Source organism: Notamacropus eugenii, chromosome 4 (genome assembly GCF_028372415.1).
Source record: "Notamacropus eugenii isolate mMacEug1 chromosome 4, mMacEug1.pri_v2, whole genome shotgun sequence".
Classification (NCBI taxonomy): Eukaryota; Metazoa; Chordata; class Mammalia; order Diprotodontia; family Macropodidae; genus Notamacropus; species Notamacropus eugenii.
In genome coordinates, this window is record NC_092875.1 from 360,584,828 (window position 1) to 360,599,236 (window position 14,409).

Genomic DNA, 14,409 nt, shown 5'->3' on the forward strand with positions numbered 1-14,409 from the left:
TGATTCATTCTGTCAGCTTAAAAGCCAATTCATCATGAGGCACCTGGGTACCTAATTCATCATTCTCTCCTTTAACAAATAGGGGAAGTTTGTCAATTGACCAATATTGATATAATTATAATATCTGTTTCTACTTACACCATATTGATAGTGGGAGGATAAATCAGATAAAACATTAAAAAAATATATTATAAGCTGCCTGAAACAAAGAGAGTTACAGAAACCTATGAGGTGCTCTCCCTGCAGCATTATTTTGTTAATGGGTTTTCTGAAGGCTATCCAGGAAGTCATTGGTGCCATAATAACAAGTGGTTGTCATCCATCATATGGGTTAAAGTGACTAATTGAGAATACGAGTTTAATTACACTGATAAGAATGGAAGACACAGCAGATTCTTTGACAATTTCAATAACATTCTTGTATATACAAAGATGGATGACAAAGTTAAATTGGTGTGTTGCTGTCCTTCAGGGTAAGAGGCTTAAGTTAGTGTAAAGTAACTAAAATAAATGGCCCTATGGATGGAGGAGATGAGCTGTGAATGTCAGCAAAGCCACTCTAGGACAAATCCCCAACGGTTGTTTAGTGAAGGAAATCCTAAATGCTTATGATCAAACATAATTCAAAATAAACAGTGAATGGCATGGCATAGGGATTTTGTTACCTAAGGTTTAAGAAAATTAAGTTACTTTTCAGTTATAGAGTACTAAATTAAAAAAATTTTACGTGAGAAAACTGTCTCTTTTTTTGTTATAGATTATAAATGTTTAAGTGGAAAAATAATTTATTTTTCATACCAAATTCAGGATATATTTTTTGGTATGCTACAGCCATTAGACATTTTCATGAGGTCAATAAATTGCCCCTTGATTGAAAGAAGGCTTGAGTAGTTGAATTCTTCTACACAGGCCCCCTGTATCCTTGCATTTTGGGGTTCTCAACACCCCTAAACTGTAACAGGAACCCATTTATCCATATGTGTGGAGGCCTAAAATTATCTGTAATCCAAGAATTCTCACAGGCTACTCTAAATCCAGAGATATGATTTAAGGGTGACCATTCCTAAGAGGAAACATAGTCCACTTAAATTCAGAGCTTGGGGTTTTGGGACATAGGTTACACTGAAATAGATCTAGAAATAGTACCTAAATCTGAGTTTTAAATCGCAGAATATGATTGGCATTGTGAGATTATATGGGAAGTATTTTATGTGGGCAACCAATGTACATTTTGCTACAATGATAATCTATTACAACTTTACGTGACCATTTACTATGATTTCTCAGGCTATTCTGTGGAGAAGATTCATTTTAGAGCAATTACATGTATGGATACTCAAGCCTAGAGAATATTTTCAGTTGTCAGTGTTAGCATTCAGGGCTATCCACAGCGGTGAAAGGTTTGTCAAAGGACTGAAGAGTTAGATGAAGCATATTGATCCTGGATGAAACTGCCTGAAGTTAGAAAGTATCAGGTATATAGACTTTTAACTTATCCAAGTACAGTAATTTTGGTTTTTGCCTTTTTTCCAGTACTGTGGCTAATTTTTTTTTAATCAAACAGTTTACTTAAGGAAATTTCTACGTGCTAGCATCAAGATTAGTGAAGCCTTTTTTTACAAATTCAGAGATGGTATTAGCTTAAGATTTTCTACCTCACAATTAATTTGTATTTACAATAATTCTCCCTCTAGAACATCATCATTTGAATTCTAAATGTTTGAATCTAAGTGCTTATCTCCATCAAAAACTCAAGCCTGAATGCTTCTAATATGTAAATCAAAAGGACAAACTCCAAGGAAGACTTGCCATACCCTATTCTTAAAATTCAGCTACTATACCATAAACGTTTTGATTTCTAAACTAAGCTTACTAAGAAGGTCCCCAGGAGAATAGTTCTAGCTCTTTATTTTTATTCGCATTCATGAGAAAATACTTAAGTAAACAATGAAATAGTCCTAAAGTGAGGAGATAAAAGAATAATGTCTTTGGGGCTTGGAATGATTTCAAACATTTCATGCCTACAGCACTACTCAAGGGCTGTTAGATTACCAACCAACAAACAAACAGAAACCACCTAATTTTTTTCTGAATCAGAGATTGAGGTAGGGCTGGAAAAAAGCAGAACTTGAATTGTTCTCCTCTAGCAATCTCATCCCACCTCACCCTGTCTTCTTTGGGTTTTGGAAAAGGAACATGGAAGCAAAAGGAGGAAGAAATGAAGAGAAAAGACAGTTGAGACTGAATCATGTAAGAGGCATTTCTGTGTGCTTTTCATTCATTCAGAAATAAAGCAAAATGCCCTCCCTTTAGCTTAGTGTCTGTGCAATTGGAGTCCCCAAATTGAGTGAAATGGGTCATTTTCATTTCTGATAGTGATCAATGTCCTATGCCTGCCAGCATGAAGAACATTCGGAAGCGGGGGGGGGGGGGGGTAAGTGGGGGAGAAGAGAAATTTGCTCTCTTCATGCTTGAGGATCTCTTCAGTCTTATCAGGGTCTGAATTTGCTTCATGCAGCTTCTAGCTTTGAGAGAAAAGATGGATGATGACAACCTCACTTCAGTTGCTGAAGGAAAGGACTCTAAGAAGAAGCTGGCATGAGAGGAACAGGCACCATTAATGGGTGGGGAAGATCTTTAACTCTCCTTAGCATCACTGGGACTAGAAAAATTTTTTGCCCAGGAGGGGTATGGGATTATCTCAATACTGGTGCAGACCAATACCCTGGGTCTGCAAAAAGGCCAAAGTTGGCAACAGAGGGAGAGAGGAGAGATTGGCTCTTATGGCTTGAGAGTTGCTTTGAGTCTTTTTGGTTTTGCTGGGTTCTGCAGTTGCTTCAGGAGTTTCTGGCTTCAAGAGAGAAGTTGAATGATACCAACCCCAATTCAGGTTGCTGAAGGAATACATTCTGGGAAGAAGCCAACATGAGAGGAGCTGCGAGTCAATCATGTTCCTATCTCCAGCTTGCTACAATAGAAACTTTGGGGAACTTAACCTTGGGTAAGACCTAGGATTCCTTCTCTTGGTTTAGCTGAGTTATCTTGTTCCCAATGGAGGAGCTCCTTTAATCCATACTGTCTGGTGTGTATACATATACATATACATACATATAAAACACACATATATACACACACACACATATACATATATATTCTTCCTATCTATATGTTCCCTAATTACTTATTTTGCTATCAACTTGGATAAATGAGTTTCTTTGCTACTTATTACACAGGTTCATTGTGGAACTGATATTTGTTGGGAAAGGATTCAAGCCTTTGATATAAAGCTAGGGTTCTTTCCTTTTACCAGTTTACAAGCAGCAATAAAAAGTTTGTTTGAACCTGAAAACCATATCACCCAGACTAATAATATATAAGGGAGAAGACTGATATAATTCTAGCCTGGTGCCTCTATCTGAGGAGAGAAGAGTAGACAAACTTCTGATTTTAACCTGTTTCCCCTTCTTTCAGGAAAAAAGTCTCCCTTTGAGAAGTGTGGGAAAGAAAACTAGAGATGTCTGTTCTGCTGCTCTTTGAGTCATACAACAGTCCCATGCTATATGTGGGGGCAGCCCCTTCCTACATCTTTATTTTATTTAAGGAAAGTAACTCACTGTGTGAGAACTTCTACAGTAGCCGAGATCATCAGCCATCTATGACTTTGAAGATAAATCCTCAGGAGTTTTCTGAAGTATAGAGGTAATTAATGATTTACCTTTGGCTGTGGAAGTTGGATTTTGAACTTAATACTCTATCAAGCACACTAGATTACCTCTACCTAATGAAAATACAGCCACCCAAAGATGAAAATTGCTGTTCCCTTCCTCATTTTCTCCCCTTAATCATCTGAATCATGGACAATTACAAACAGAAGGAGTTTTAGAGATTATTTAATCTAACCTCACTTGTAGATGAGAAAATTAAACCAATAAAGAGAAAGTCAGTTGCCTGAGATCACTTAAGTAGTAGAACCATGATGTGCACTCATTTTATGACTTCTAATTCAGTGATCTTTCCATTATGTTGTCATCCACATCTTATTTGTCATTCAGCTCTGTCAATGATCTCATACTTTACCTCAATTAACTTCATGCCTCAACTTTCTCATATATTCATCTTGAGCTTACAAATTATTGTTATAAAAACTAAAAAAAGAGATGGTATTAGCTTAAAATTTTCTGCCTCACATTTTTTGTAAAGTAGTTCTCTCTGTAAAGTACTTCTCTCAAATCTAAATACTATCTCCATCACAAAGTCAAGCTTGAAATACTGCTAGGAAGCAAGTGAAAAGCTCCAAGAAATGACTTACTATGCCCCATACTTTAAATTCAGCTACTATTTTTGAAACAGATCTTTAAAATCTTTGGAATTACCTGTATTTTATTCAAGTGAATGATCACTTTCTTCTTATAGAGGGTAGACAGTCTCAGAATAAAAAAAAAGAAGGGTTCAAGTCTCAGTCCTGACATATACCAACTGGATGTAACTCTGGGCAAGTAAGCCACTTATCATATTGATACCTTGGGCTACTCTCTAAAGTAACAAATGTCAGAGCAGGTCTTAGTCTGGGAATGTAGAGACAGCTTCTTATTAAGAGTTGCCAACATCTATTATAGGGATAAAATCAGAAGTATGGATTAAAATATGGAATTGATAGATGAATCTTAACTAGAAATGCAAATTTCTCTCTTTATATTTTCATATAGTAAACCATCTTTATATTTTAAAGTCAAACCCTAATCAACTCCCACTGAACTTTCTGAGTATGCTTTAAAGTCTTATGGTAGTAGTCTCCAATTTTTTAAAATTCACATCCCTACCAGTTATAAATCTTGGGGGATCTATGGCAGTTACATGTATATTGGTTTGTAAATAATGCATTCCTATACTACTACAATATGTATGTTATAAAACATGTACAAAAATAGACATTTAAAAGGTAATAAGGATGAAATGAATATTAAAATACTTTATTTTAATGTTCAAATTCTTTTTGCTCTCACTAACATGATGGGATATGCATTATTATTTTTGAAAATCTTGGTTGACATTATGGTACAGCAATTTCAGGGTCAGATTCCAAATTCAGCTAATTTTAGTACTTCATTTCAAAGACACACATACACATGGAAAAAGCAGACATCATGAATACGTTATATGTGGATTTACATACATATATTATTGCACATGTAATTATATGTGAACATATACATGTGTACATATATATTTCAAAGCAACTCTGATTATAAATGGTATTAAATCAAACAAATTTCAAATTCTGGAAAACACTAGTAGAACTAATCTCACAATTATCTTAAGGATTGTTCATGAGTTCCCATAATTTAAGCTGAAGTACTTGAAATACCTGAAAGATTTTATAATAGGCTAGCACTGTGACTTGTAATACTATAACTAATTGAACAGTCCTAGAAGCCAGGTTCCAGATGTCTTAAATTTTGCTCATTAGTAAAGAATGACTATGGTTAACTATGAAAATTTCTTTAGTAAGCCAAAAAAAATCATACAATATGAAAATTATAAATTATGACACCAGGGAAGGTGGGAAAGAATTGTAACACAGCAACCTGGAAGCACTTCTGTAAAACTCAAATCAATTTCAACATGGGGAAACTATTTTCATAGAAATAGTTACAAAATACAAATACTATGCCATTCTCCTCATGAAGATTTTAGTTTTTCATAAAGGATTCTTTATGATCTACAGACAAAATGATGGCAGGTGCTAAATCTGACTTTTCTTTTTTCCTGCCTGGAGAAGGTAAAACTTCCCATTCCATTCCCTAATGAAATCATATTTAGGTAGATCTGTGATCTTATCTATGTGGATGATCAAAGCACAAGAGGTCGTTTAAATGAAAGCAGACAACACTGAAAGGCAAAAGAAAGAAATACTATGCCAGGTAATTTTTTTATGAGAAATTACTTATATTTTATAGGAAATTCAATTCAACAAACATCAATTATGAAATTAGGATGCGTAAGATATTATGCTAAGCTCTGAGGTTACAAAGATAGAAAAAGAGCAGCATATAGAACAATTCCCAAAATTTTAGGATTTCAAATTTTTCATTGTGACACATTCAGGACAGTTTTGGTATATTATACATAATCTTCAACACTAAGTGGTCATTTTTGATGGGTATGAAGGACTTGACTTGTGGTTTCATAGACTTTAGGAATTTTTGGTGAGGAAAAACTTTTTAAAATGCCAATGAACATTTTGTTCTGAAACTTTTGGCCTCAGAGAGCCAGAGGACATGGAGAGCCCAGGAGCACTGAGAGGCAGTGACTTGCCTCAGGCCATACAGTAAAATGAGACACAAGCCTACCTTGAACTTAGATGTTCCTGATTCTGAGACCAGCTCCCAGTCTATTGTCCCTCACTGCCTCTCAAATGGTCAACAGCAACATAAATTCATCTCAGCAAATACTAAACTCATTCTGGTCTTATTATTCAGTGGTTCCTTTCCTTTACTACTTTCCCCATTTAATGGAAAAGTTTATACACATGCTAATATCACTGAATGAAAACACTTTTCTCTCTGTAAGAGGGAGAGAGATGATGATGGTGATGAGACAGCTACTGCTGCTGCCAAGGGTAGCAGCTCACATTTATACAGAACTTTAAGCTTTATAAAAGTGTTTTCACAATAATCCTGTAATGTAGGTAGTACACATACTGTATATATCTGTACAATATGTGTACATGTAGTACACATACTGATTTTATTGAAGAGGAATCTGAAACTCAGAGAAATAAGTTACTAGCTTGTAGTCACAGAGTCAAGTACTCTAAATATGGGAGCAGGGATGAAAGGTGAGCTTTCCTGTCTCCATATCCCAATGCCAGATTCTAACTCTGTTTCACATGGCAAAAAACTATAAAGCTAAGTAACAGAAAAATAGAATCTAGAAACTGCTGAAGCAATCTGTAGCTAGTTGTAACTCATGTGAGGGAAGGTTCTTTGGACCTGCTGCACATAATTTCCAAGCTTGCTTGATCTATCATCCATAAATTCATCTATCTATCATCTATCTATCTATCTATCTATCTATCTATCTATCTATCTATCTATCTATCTATCTATCTATCTATCTACCTACCTATCTATCTATCTATCATCTATCTATCTATCTATCTATCTATCTATCTATCTGTCTGTCTGTCTGTCTGTCTGTCTGTCTGTCTGTCTATCATCTATCTATGTAATTTATCTATCCACTTACTTATATATTCATGAATTAATTTATTCCCTTGCTTATTGATTCATCCAGTTATTTATTTACTTTTTTTTCTGATAGGCTAAGATGGACATCTATTCTTTTCATAACAGACACCATTGGCTAAGAACAGAAAAAGCATAGGTAGTCATGTATATATGTATACATACATGTATGTATGTATGTGTGTATGTAGACTTGGTTTAGGGTCCTCATCAGCATTAGTTAACTTTGGTCCCATCCCTACCCATGAAATATATATTTAGATCAATACCAGCTGAAAGTTTGGTCAGTGGGTGCAACTCAAAAGTAAGGGACAAAGTGACTCCTGTGAATCTTGACTTTTCACTATGACAGTGGGACAGCAAAGAATAAGGACACCAGGGGGTTCCCCTATGAAATGACACTATTATACCCATTTATTTATGACCCTGTATCTGATAATTAAGATCATCTGCATTTTTCATGGAACCAGTTGCCTACATCTAAAATAAAATTTCCTTAATAACTTTTGATAACACTCAATTTTCAAAGAGGTCACCTGAAGCAGATAATTGAATTGAATTGCATTTAAATGGAAAGTCATATAATATGGACCCAGCAACAGACTGTATGTCTCTCACAGGAAGATCGACTTGATAAAAGCTTATCACTAGAAACACGGCTGCTACATTATAAATTTGTCTCTGTCACAACCATTCATGAAGACTGTCAAGTAAATTATATGTGTTTTTAAAACTCTGCAGAGTTTTGAGCTTTGTCCTTGGTGGAACCATCCACATGAAAGAAACTGTAAATCACCTGAAGAAGTGTTGTACACAAAATACAATAAACATTCCAATCCTGTCCTAGAAAATAAGTGAGAACGCATTTTTCACATTCTTTGTCTTGGAAAATATAATTATCCAAGGTGGTCCATTTGTTCCTGTGAATGCTTCCAGACTCTATGTTCAAATACACTGTTTCTAAATACATACTTAGGCTCAGAGGTTGAGTACACATTCAGCACATTAAAGAGTATTGTTTTGTCATTCAGGTTGTAATTATTCAGGATGAGGCTGTGGTGATTGTCCTTCTCACCACAAAATGAGGTGAACTACACCTGTTATCCTTTAGCAATATTTTCACGTTGACATCCAACCAATCTTTTCTTAACAAAGTTTTTTTTTGTTGTTTAAAATACTGATGTGATAAATCGTGTTATATAAAAAAGTGGTTTTAAATTATATTTCTTATTTAGCCTATTGCTTTCAGCACAATACCACCTACAATATATACATTTTTTGGAGGCAGTCAGGATTAAATGATTTGTACAGGGCCACATAGCTAGTGTCTGAGGCTGGATTTGAACTCAGGTCCTTCTGACTCCAGGACCAGTATTTCATCCACTTAGCTACCTCAGTCTACAAGATTTTAAAACAGAAAGTTGCAGTGAATTCCCCCAAATAAAAAGAGCTGTACAATGCCTTTGGGTCGTATTTTCTAATGGCTAGACATCTAACATCTTGTTGTTTAAAGGAACAGAACATCAAAGAAGGTCCTAAAACATTCTAAGATACTGTCTTTATGAACTACTTTGAGAAATATCAATCACTACAAACTATATACAATTGGAACAAAAACAATGCCAACCAGAAAAAAAATCTCCAGTGCAATCAGTGAACACAAACACTCTTCCTGAGTTTTCCCATCCCAACAAATGCTTGTCTAAACTACCTCTATTTTGGATGCAGTGAATACTAAATTGCCATAAACCATGAGACTTAGGAGCCATGAAATATCCAAGTTCCAAGTATAATGCAAAAATATATTCTTTTTACATTTTCACTTAGAAAATAAAGTGGTTTTTAAAAAAATAAATATGGTCAACTACATAGAAATCACATTACCTTTCTATTAAAGAAAATTCTTAAGGCTTTTGTGTTATCTAGTTAGTTGGTGATTATGACATTTTCACTTAATATTTCTTTAAGTAATTTCCTTTTAAAATTGCCCATGTTGCTTTGTGATGATTTACCAAAGGTCTTTAATAAAACACTGGGTGAACATTCTTTTACTTGGATACCATTTCAGGCTATTATTATTACTCTTTTTGAGTCAAGTCGAACTGGCCTTCTTAGCCACACAAGTCACTCTTTCCCCTCTCTTTGTATTCTAGCACTGTCTGCCTCCATACCTGGTAACGTATGCTTCTTCACTTCTACCTCTTAGAGTCAAATTCCTACTTTCCTTTAAAGCTCAACTCAAGCACCATCATTGTCACCACAACAAAAAAATGCAGCTGTTCCTTCCACCTAGAATGAAATCAAGGGCAGGCAAGTCTAAGGACTTAGTAGTCACAATAAATACTGTTCACTGACTGAGTAAAGGTCTTCTTCTAGACCAGGATATGCTTGTTAAATGTTGAAGAACCAGTTCTCCAAAAAAAAAAAAAAGTATCTATAACACACTTTTAAGTTTAATCGGCATTATAACATTTTTCCCTTTCACATTCTTAAGTATAATCTATAAAACAATAAACCAAGTCCTGATTTGTAACATTTGCTTATCTCTGACCTGTAAATACAGTGAAAATTTAATAACAGACTTTCTGGAGACAGTATAAAGTGGCTCCAGAATAGCCTTGCCAGGATTTTAAGATCACAAGGATATATTGACATAATTTGTTCAGCTGGAGAATGAACTAATTACTTAGTAATAAATAAACATATCCAATTAGATGTAGGTTGGTGGTCCTCAAGAATTCTTGGCAACAAAGAGAAAACAAGTCTTGAGAAGCTGGAAGGTGCTTCTCTAGTGGAATTACAAACCAGATACCTGCCATAATGAAAAATCCATCTTCCCTGTTGCAGGCTCAGAAGCAATGAGACATCAGTGGAATTTTGTTGAATGGAGACAAATCTCACAATGTAGCTCTTGCGTTCACCAGACTCACCTTAGGCACCCAGTGGCATTTCTCAGCACCTGTGAAGAATGGAGCTGTATTTTCCGATCATCCTGGAGTGGTGAATTTTCCCATCCAGAGTGAGGGATGATGACTGCATTGGTCAACACTGCAAGGGCATCCTGGATAATTGGCATTTTAAGTGCATCACATGAAGAAAGATTCCAAAGGACTCCTACAAAATACAAATTAAAAATAGCAGTTTTTAGTGACCATTGGTTTGCTTGCTTTAAAACTGTTTCTTCTCTTACTGTTAATAAAATTGTCAGAGAAATGCAAGATAGTACATGCAGGTACAAGTTTCTCCTTTAAGACTGTGCCCCTTAACTTCCATTAAGTGATAAAAAGGGAATTCAGTTTAGAGCATCTCTGTGGGCCCTCAGAAATAGGGCTGTGAAAATCTGACAACGGGAAAGGGAGTTTGTAATTTAGTTATCTGTGTTTTCTAATAGAAAGTAACCAGAGTTGGAAGAACTGATTAGGTACATGGTGTTGAATAGGTTTCCATCTATTGAAAATGCAAGGGAGACAATCTCCCAAATTTAAACCAATCTCAAAGGCATGTGAGGAAGTAGATTTGCAGAGTTACTCTGTATGTAACCTGCCATTTCTACCTTGATAATCCATCTATTATACCTTATCAAATTTGCTCTAGATTCTATATTGAACAAAACATGAAAATAAGGCTGGTCCACATGCAGGGATACAAAAGGAAATGGGGGAATATAATAAGAATAAACCAATAGACCTAATGAGTTTAGATACCATAGCTGGTTTAACAGGAAAATGGATATGTTACCTATTCTGTCTGTCTCTTTCCTTATCTTGGAAAGTAGTGCCTAAGAAGGAAATATAACCTAGATTACTGCAGGCTGACACTTGTGCCTTCTTTGCCTGATGATACAGGAAGCAATAGAAATGGCATGGGAATGTACTTATACTTACTAATATGGGGTTGAGAATTTCATTTTTATCAAAAAATATAAATTTGCTTTAATCAAGGCTAAGGGAATTATTTTTTTCCACCATTTCCATAAAGACAATTCCCAATTTGAACATTCAATAATTTTCTTAATATTTATTGAATATAGAACTTAGTACTGGAAAGGACTTAAGGGATCTAATTCAATTCTCTCCTGTTACAGTTGAGGAAGACATATGATTTTTCTTGTAACTCTATTAAAATATGTACAAATAGCATATATTTCTTTTGAGTATATTGATTCTTGATTTTTTTTTTTTGTTAAATACAAAGGAAACACCCCCAAAGAAACTGAATTGTAAGATCCTTGAGTGCAGGGCCCATGTGTTATATGTCACTATATTTTCCATAACTCCCGAATTAAAGGAATGAAGGTGAAGAGGAAGATGGGTGGGGGGGGTAGGGGAAGTATTCTTGTACAAGGTTTCAGAGGGTACCACTTCACACCTAGCAGACTGGCTAATATAACAAAAAATCAAAATAACATGTTGGAGGGGAGGTGGAAAAATTGGGACACTATTGCACTCTTGGTAGAGTTGTGAACTGATTCAACAATGCTGGAGAACAATTTGAAACTATGCCCAAAGGGTTATAAAACTATGTATACCCTTTGACTCAGCAATACAATACAATACAATGCAAATATTAGGTCCATAAGTTAAAGAGATCAAAGAAAAAGGAATAGGACCCATATGTACAAAAATATTTATAACAGCTCTTTTTGTGGTGGCAAGAATTGGAAAATTGAGGAGCTAGCCAGCTATTGGTGAATGGCTGAACAAGCTGTACTACATGATTGTGATAGGCTACTATTATCCTATAAGAAATGATGAGCAGAATGCTTTCAGGAAAACCTGGAAAGACTAACATGAATTGATGAAATGTGTAGAATCAAGGGAATATTCTAAGAGCAATGATCAATTATGAATGACTTAGCTATTCTCAGTAATACAATGATCCAAGACCATTCCAAATGACTTATGAAGAAGAATACTCTCCGCGTCCAGAGAAAGAACTGATGGAGTCTGAATGCAGATCAAAGCACACTTTCAAAAAATTTCTTTACTTTTATTTTTCTGACTGGTGCTTTCTTTCGTAATATGGCTAACATGGAAATGTGTTTTGCATGACTATATGTGTAAAATTTACACCAAATTGCTTATCTTCTCAAGAAGTGTGAAGGGGAGGAAGGGAAGGAGAGAATTTGGAACTCAAAATTTTAAAAAATGTTAAAATTGCTTTTACATGTATTTGACATGTAATTGTCCCTCAAGACAAATTTCTCTTTGAGACTGGAATTTTACATTAAAAGGGAGGATCAAGTGTCAGGAGAAAGATGTTCCTATTTTGGAGAGAAAAAAAATTATTATTTTTTTCAACCAAAGGGGAAACCAGTAAAGTTTAAATAAAATAAGTAAACTGGATACCTCTACTCCTCTGGACTCCAACAAAAACTAAACAAGATGAAACACCTCATTTTCACAGTTATTAGCTATGAAGACCAATCAATAAGTAAGATAAATTTCCATTGTTTCATAGAAATTTATCTACATAGTATGTAGATATGTACTATATATCTACATTACTATATCTGGTTACATGATAATTGCGGTTCTTGAAAAGTGAAATTGGCAACATTTCCCATCTCTGAAAAAAGGGTATTTAGAAGAAATATATAAATTTACATTAATTATTAATATACATTCTATTTTATAATTCTTAGGACCTACAGTTCATATGTACGTACTGTAGCATTTTAGTTTAGAAAATGCTTTCCTTACACACATCTATGAGAAAGCTAATATAAATAGTATTTCCTTTTTTTACAAATGAGAAAACTCCAAATAAATGAAATGACTTATCCAGAACTAGTGAGTGGCAGAGCCAAGATTTATGAACTCAGATGATGTAGATTTCAAGCTAAAAGTGATCAGGAAGTCATCTAACCCAAACCTCTCTATTTTTGTAGATGAGGAGACTGGGGCCAAGAGAGGTTAAATCACTTGTCCCAGTAACACTATTCTGATGTTCTTTCCACTACATTATAATGACTCTAATTTTAAGAAACATTTAAAAATGATTTTAATTTTTATTCCAGTATCCCTCATGCTCCTAAAATATAATCATGCAACATCAAGAAATATGAGGTTAATGCCCTCCGTTGGCTTCAACTGTTACGTAAACAAATGGTTTTCAAACCTCTCTCTCTTCCAATTCCAACTTGTATATATTCTCCTCAGCAGTCTTCTGGGACCTCAAACTCAACACCTCTAAAACTGAAGGACGATCATTTCCCTTAAACCTACCCTACCCTTCAAAGTCTCCATCTATAATAATAGCATATCATACTCTAAGGTCTTCCTTCCAGTGTATCTAGCTCCACAACTCCAATACCATAATCCTTGCAAGGTTCCAAACCTTGGAGCCATTTTTAACTTTTCTCCGTTCCTTACTCCCCCAGTTCAATATTTCTCCCTGTGTGATACTTCTTGAATCCAGGCCCTCCACAACATCCCCACTATAATCCTTTTTAGGAAGGTCCCTATCTCATCTTGCCTGTGTAAGTGTACTAACTTACTAACAGGTCTTCGTGCCTCTTTTGTTTCCAATACAGCTTCTAAATTTGTATCCAAGAAATCATCCTAATATACTTATCTGTTTATGTCACTCTTCTATTCAAAAACCTTTAGCCACTTCCTAATGTTTATCAAATAAGTTAGTAATTCCTTAGAATCGCATTCAGGTTCCTTCATGTTTCCTGTGCAGTTTATTTTCTCACACATTGCTATATTCTAGACAAATTGGACTGCTTTCTCCATCCTGTTATCTTTCTTTCTTCCATCAATATAACTTTGCTTACAACCAACACTGATCCTGAAAGCCTCTAAAAAAGGCAATCTCCACTTAGTGGGGACCTTTCCTTTCTCAGTTTAGTGTCCCTTTTCCCATATAGCCTTCCCAGAATTGCTTTTTGAAAAGAACCTATTCACCCCTCAAATTGCTCATAGCATGTTGCCCATTATTCCCCTGCTCCAATCATATTTTACCTTTTATCACATTTTTCTTTGCACAAGCCATTCTCCTATTAGGCAGTTAGCTTTTTAAAGGCAGTGATGTATTGTTTTTGTCTTTTTATTGCCAGCACCTAGCAAAGCACTATTAAAGGTTACTTATTGAATTGCGTATCATTCAATAATACTGGGGCAGCTAGGCTGTACAGTAGATGGAAGAGGAAAAGTGT

At 35.1% G+C, this 14,409-nt stretch overlaps 1 protein-coding gene across 4 annotated transcripts in view; it reads right to left on the minus strand.

The window, feature by feature from the left end:
- The window catches only part of CTNND2 (catenin delta 2), a 1,167,955-nt gene that overhangs the window by 207,332 nt on the left and 946,214 nt on the right, over nucleotides 1-14,409 (minus strand). For all 4 annotated transcript variants that reach the window (XM_072605431.1, XM_072605432.1, XM_072605429.1 and 1 more), the window contains one exon: nucleotides 10,178-10,361. In XM_072605431.1, the coding sequence (XP_072461532.1) occupies nucleotides 10,178-10,361 (184 nt within the window). The remainder of the gene's footprint in view (nucleotides 1-10,177; nucleotides 10,362-14,409) is intronic.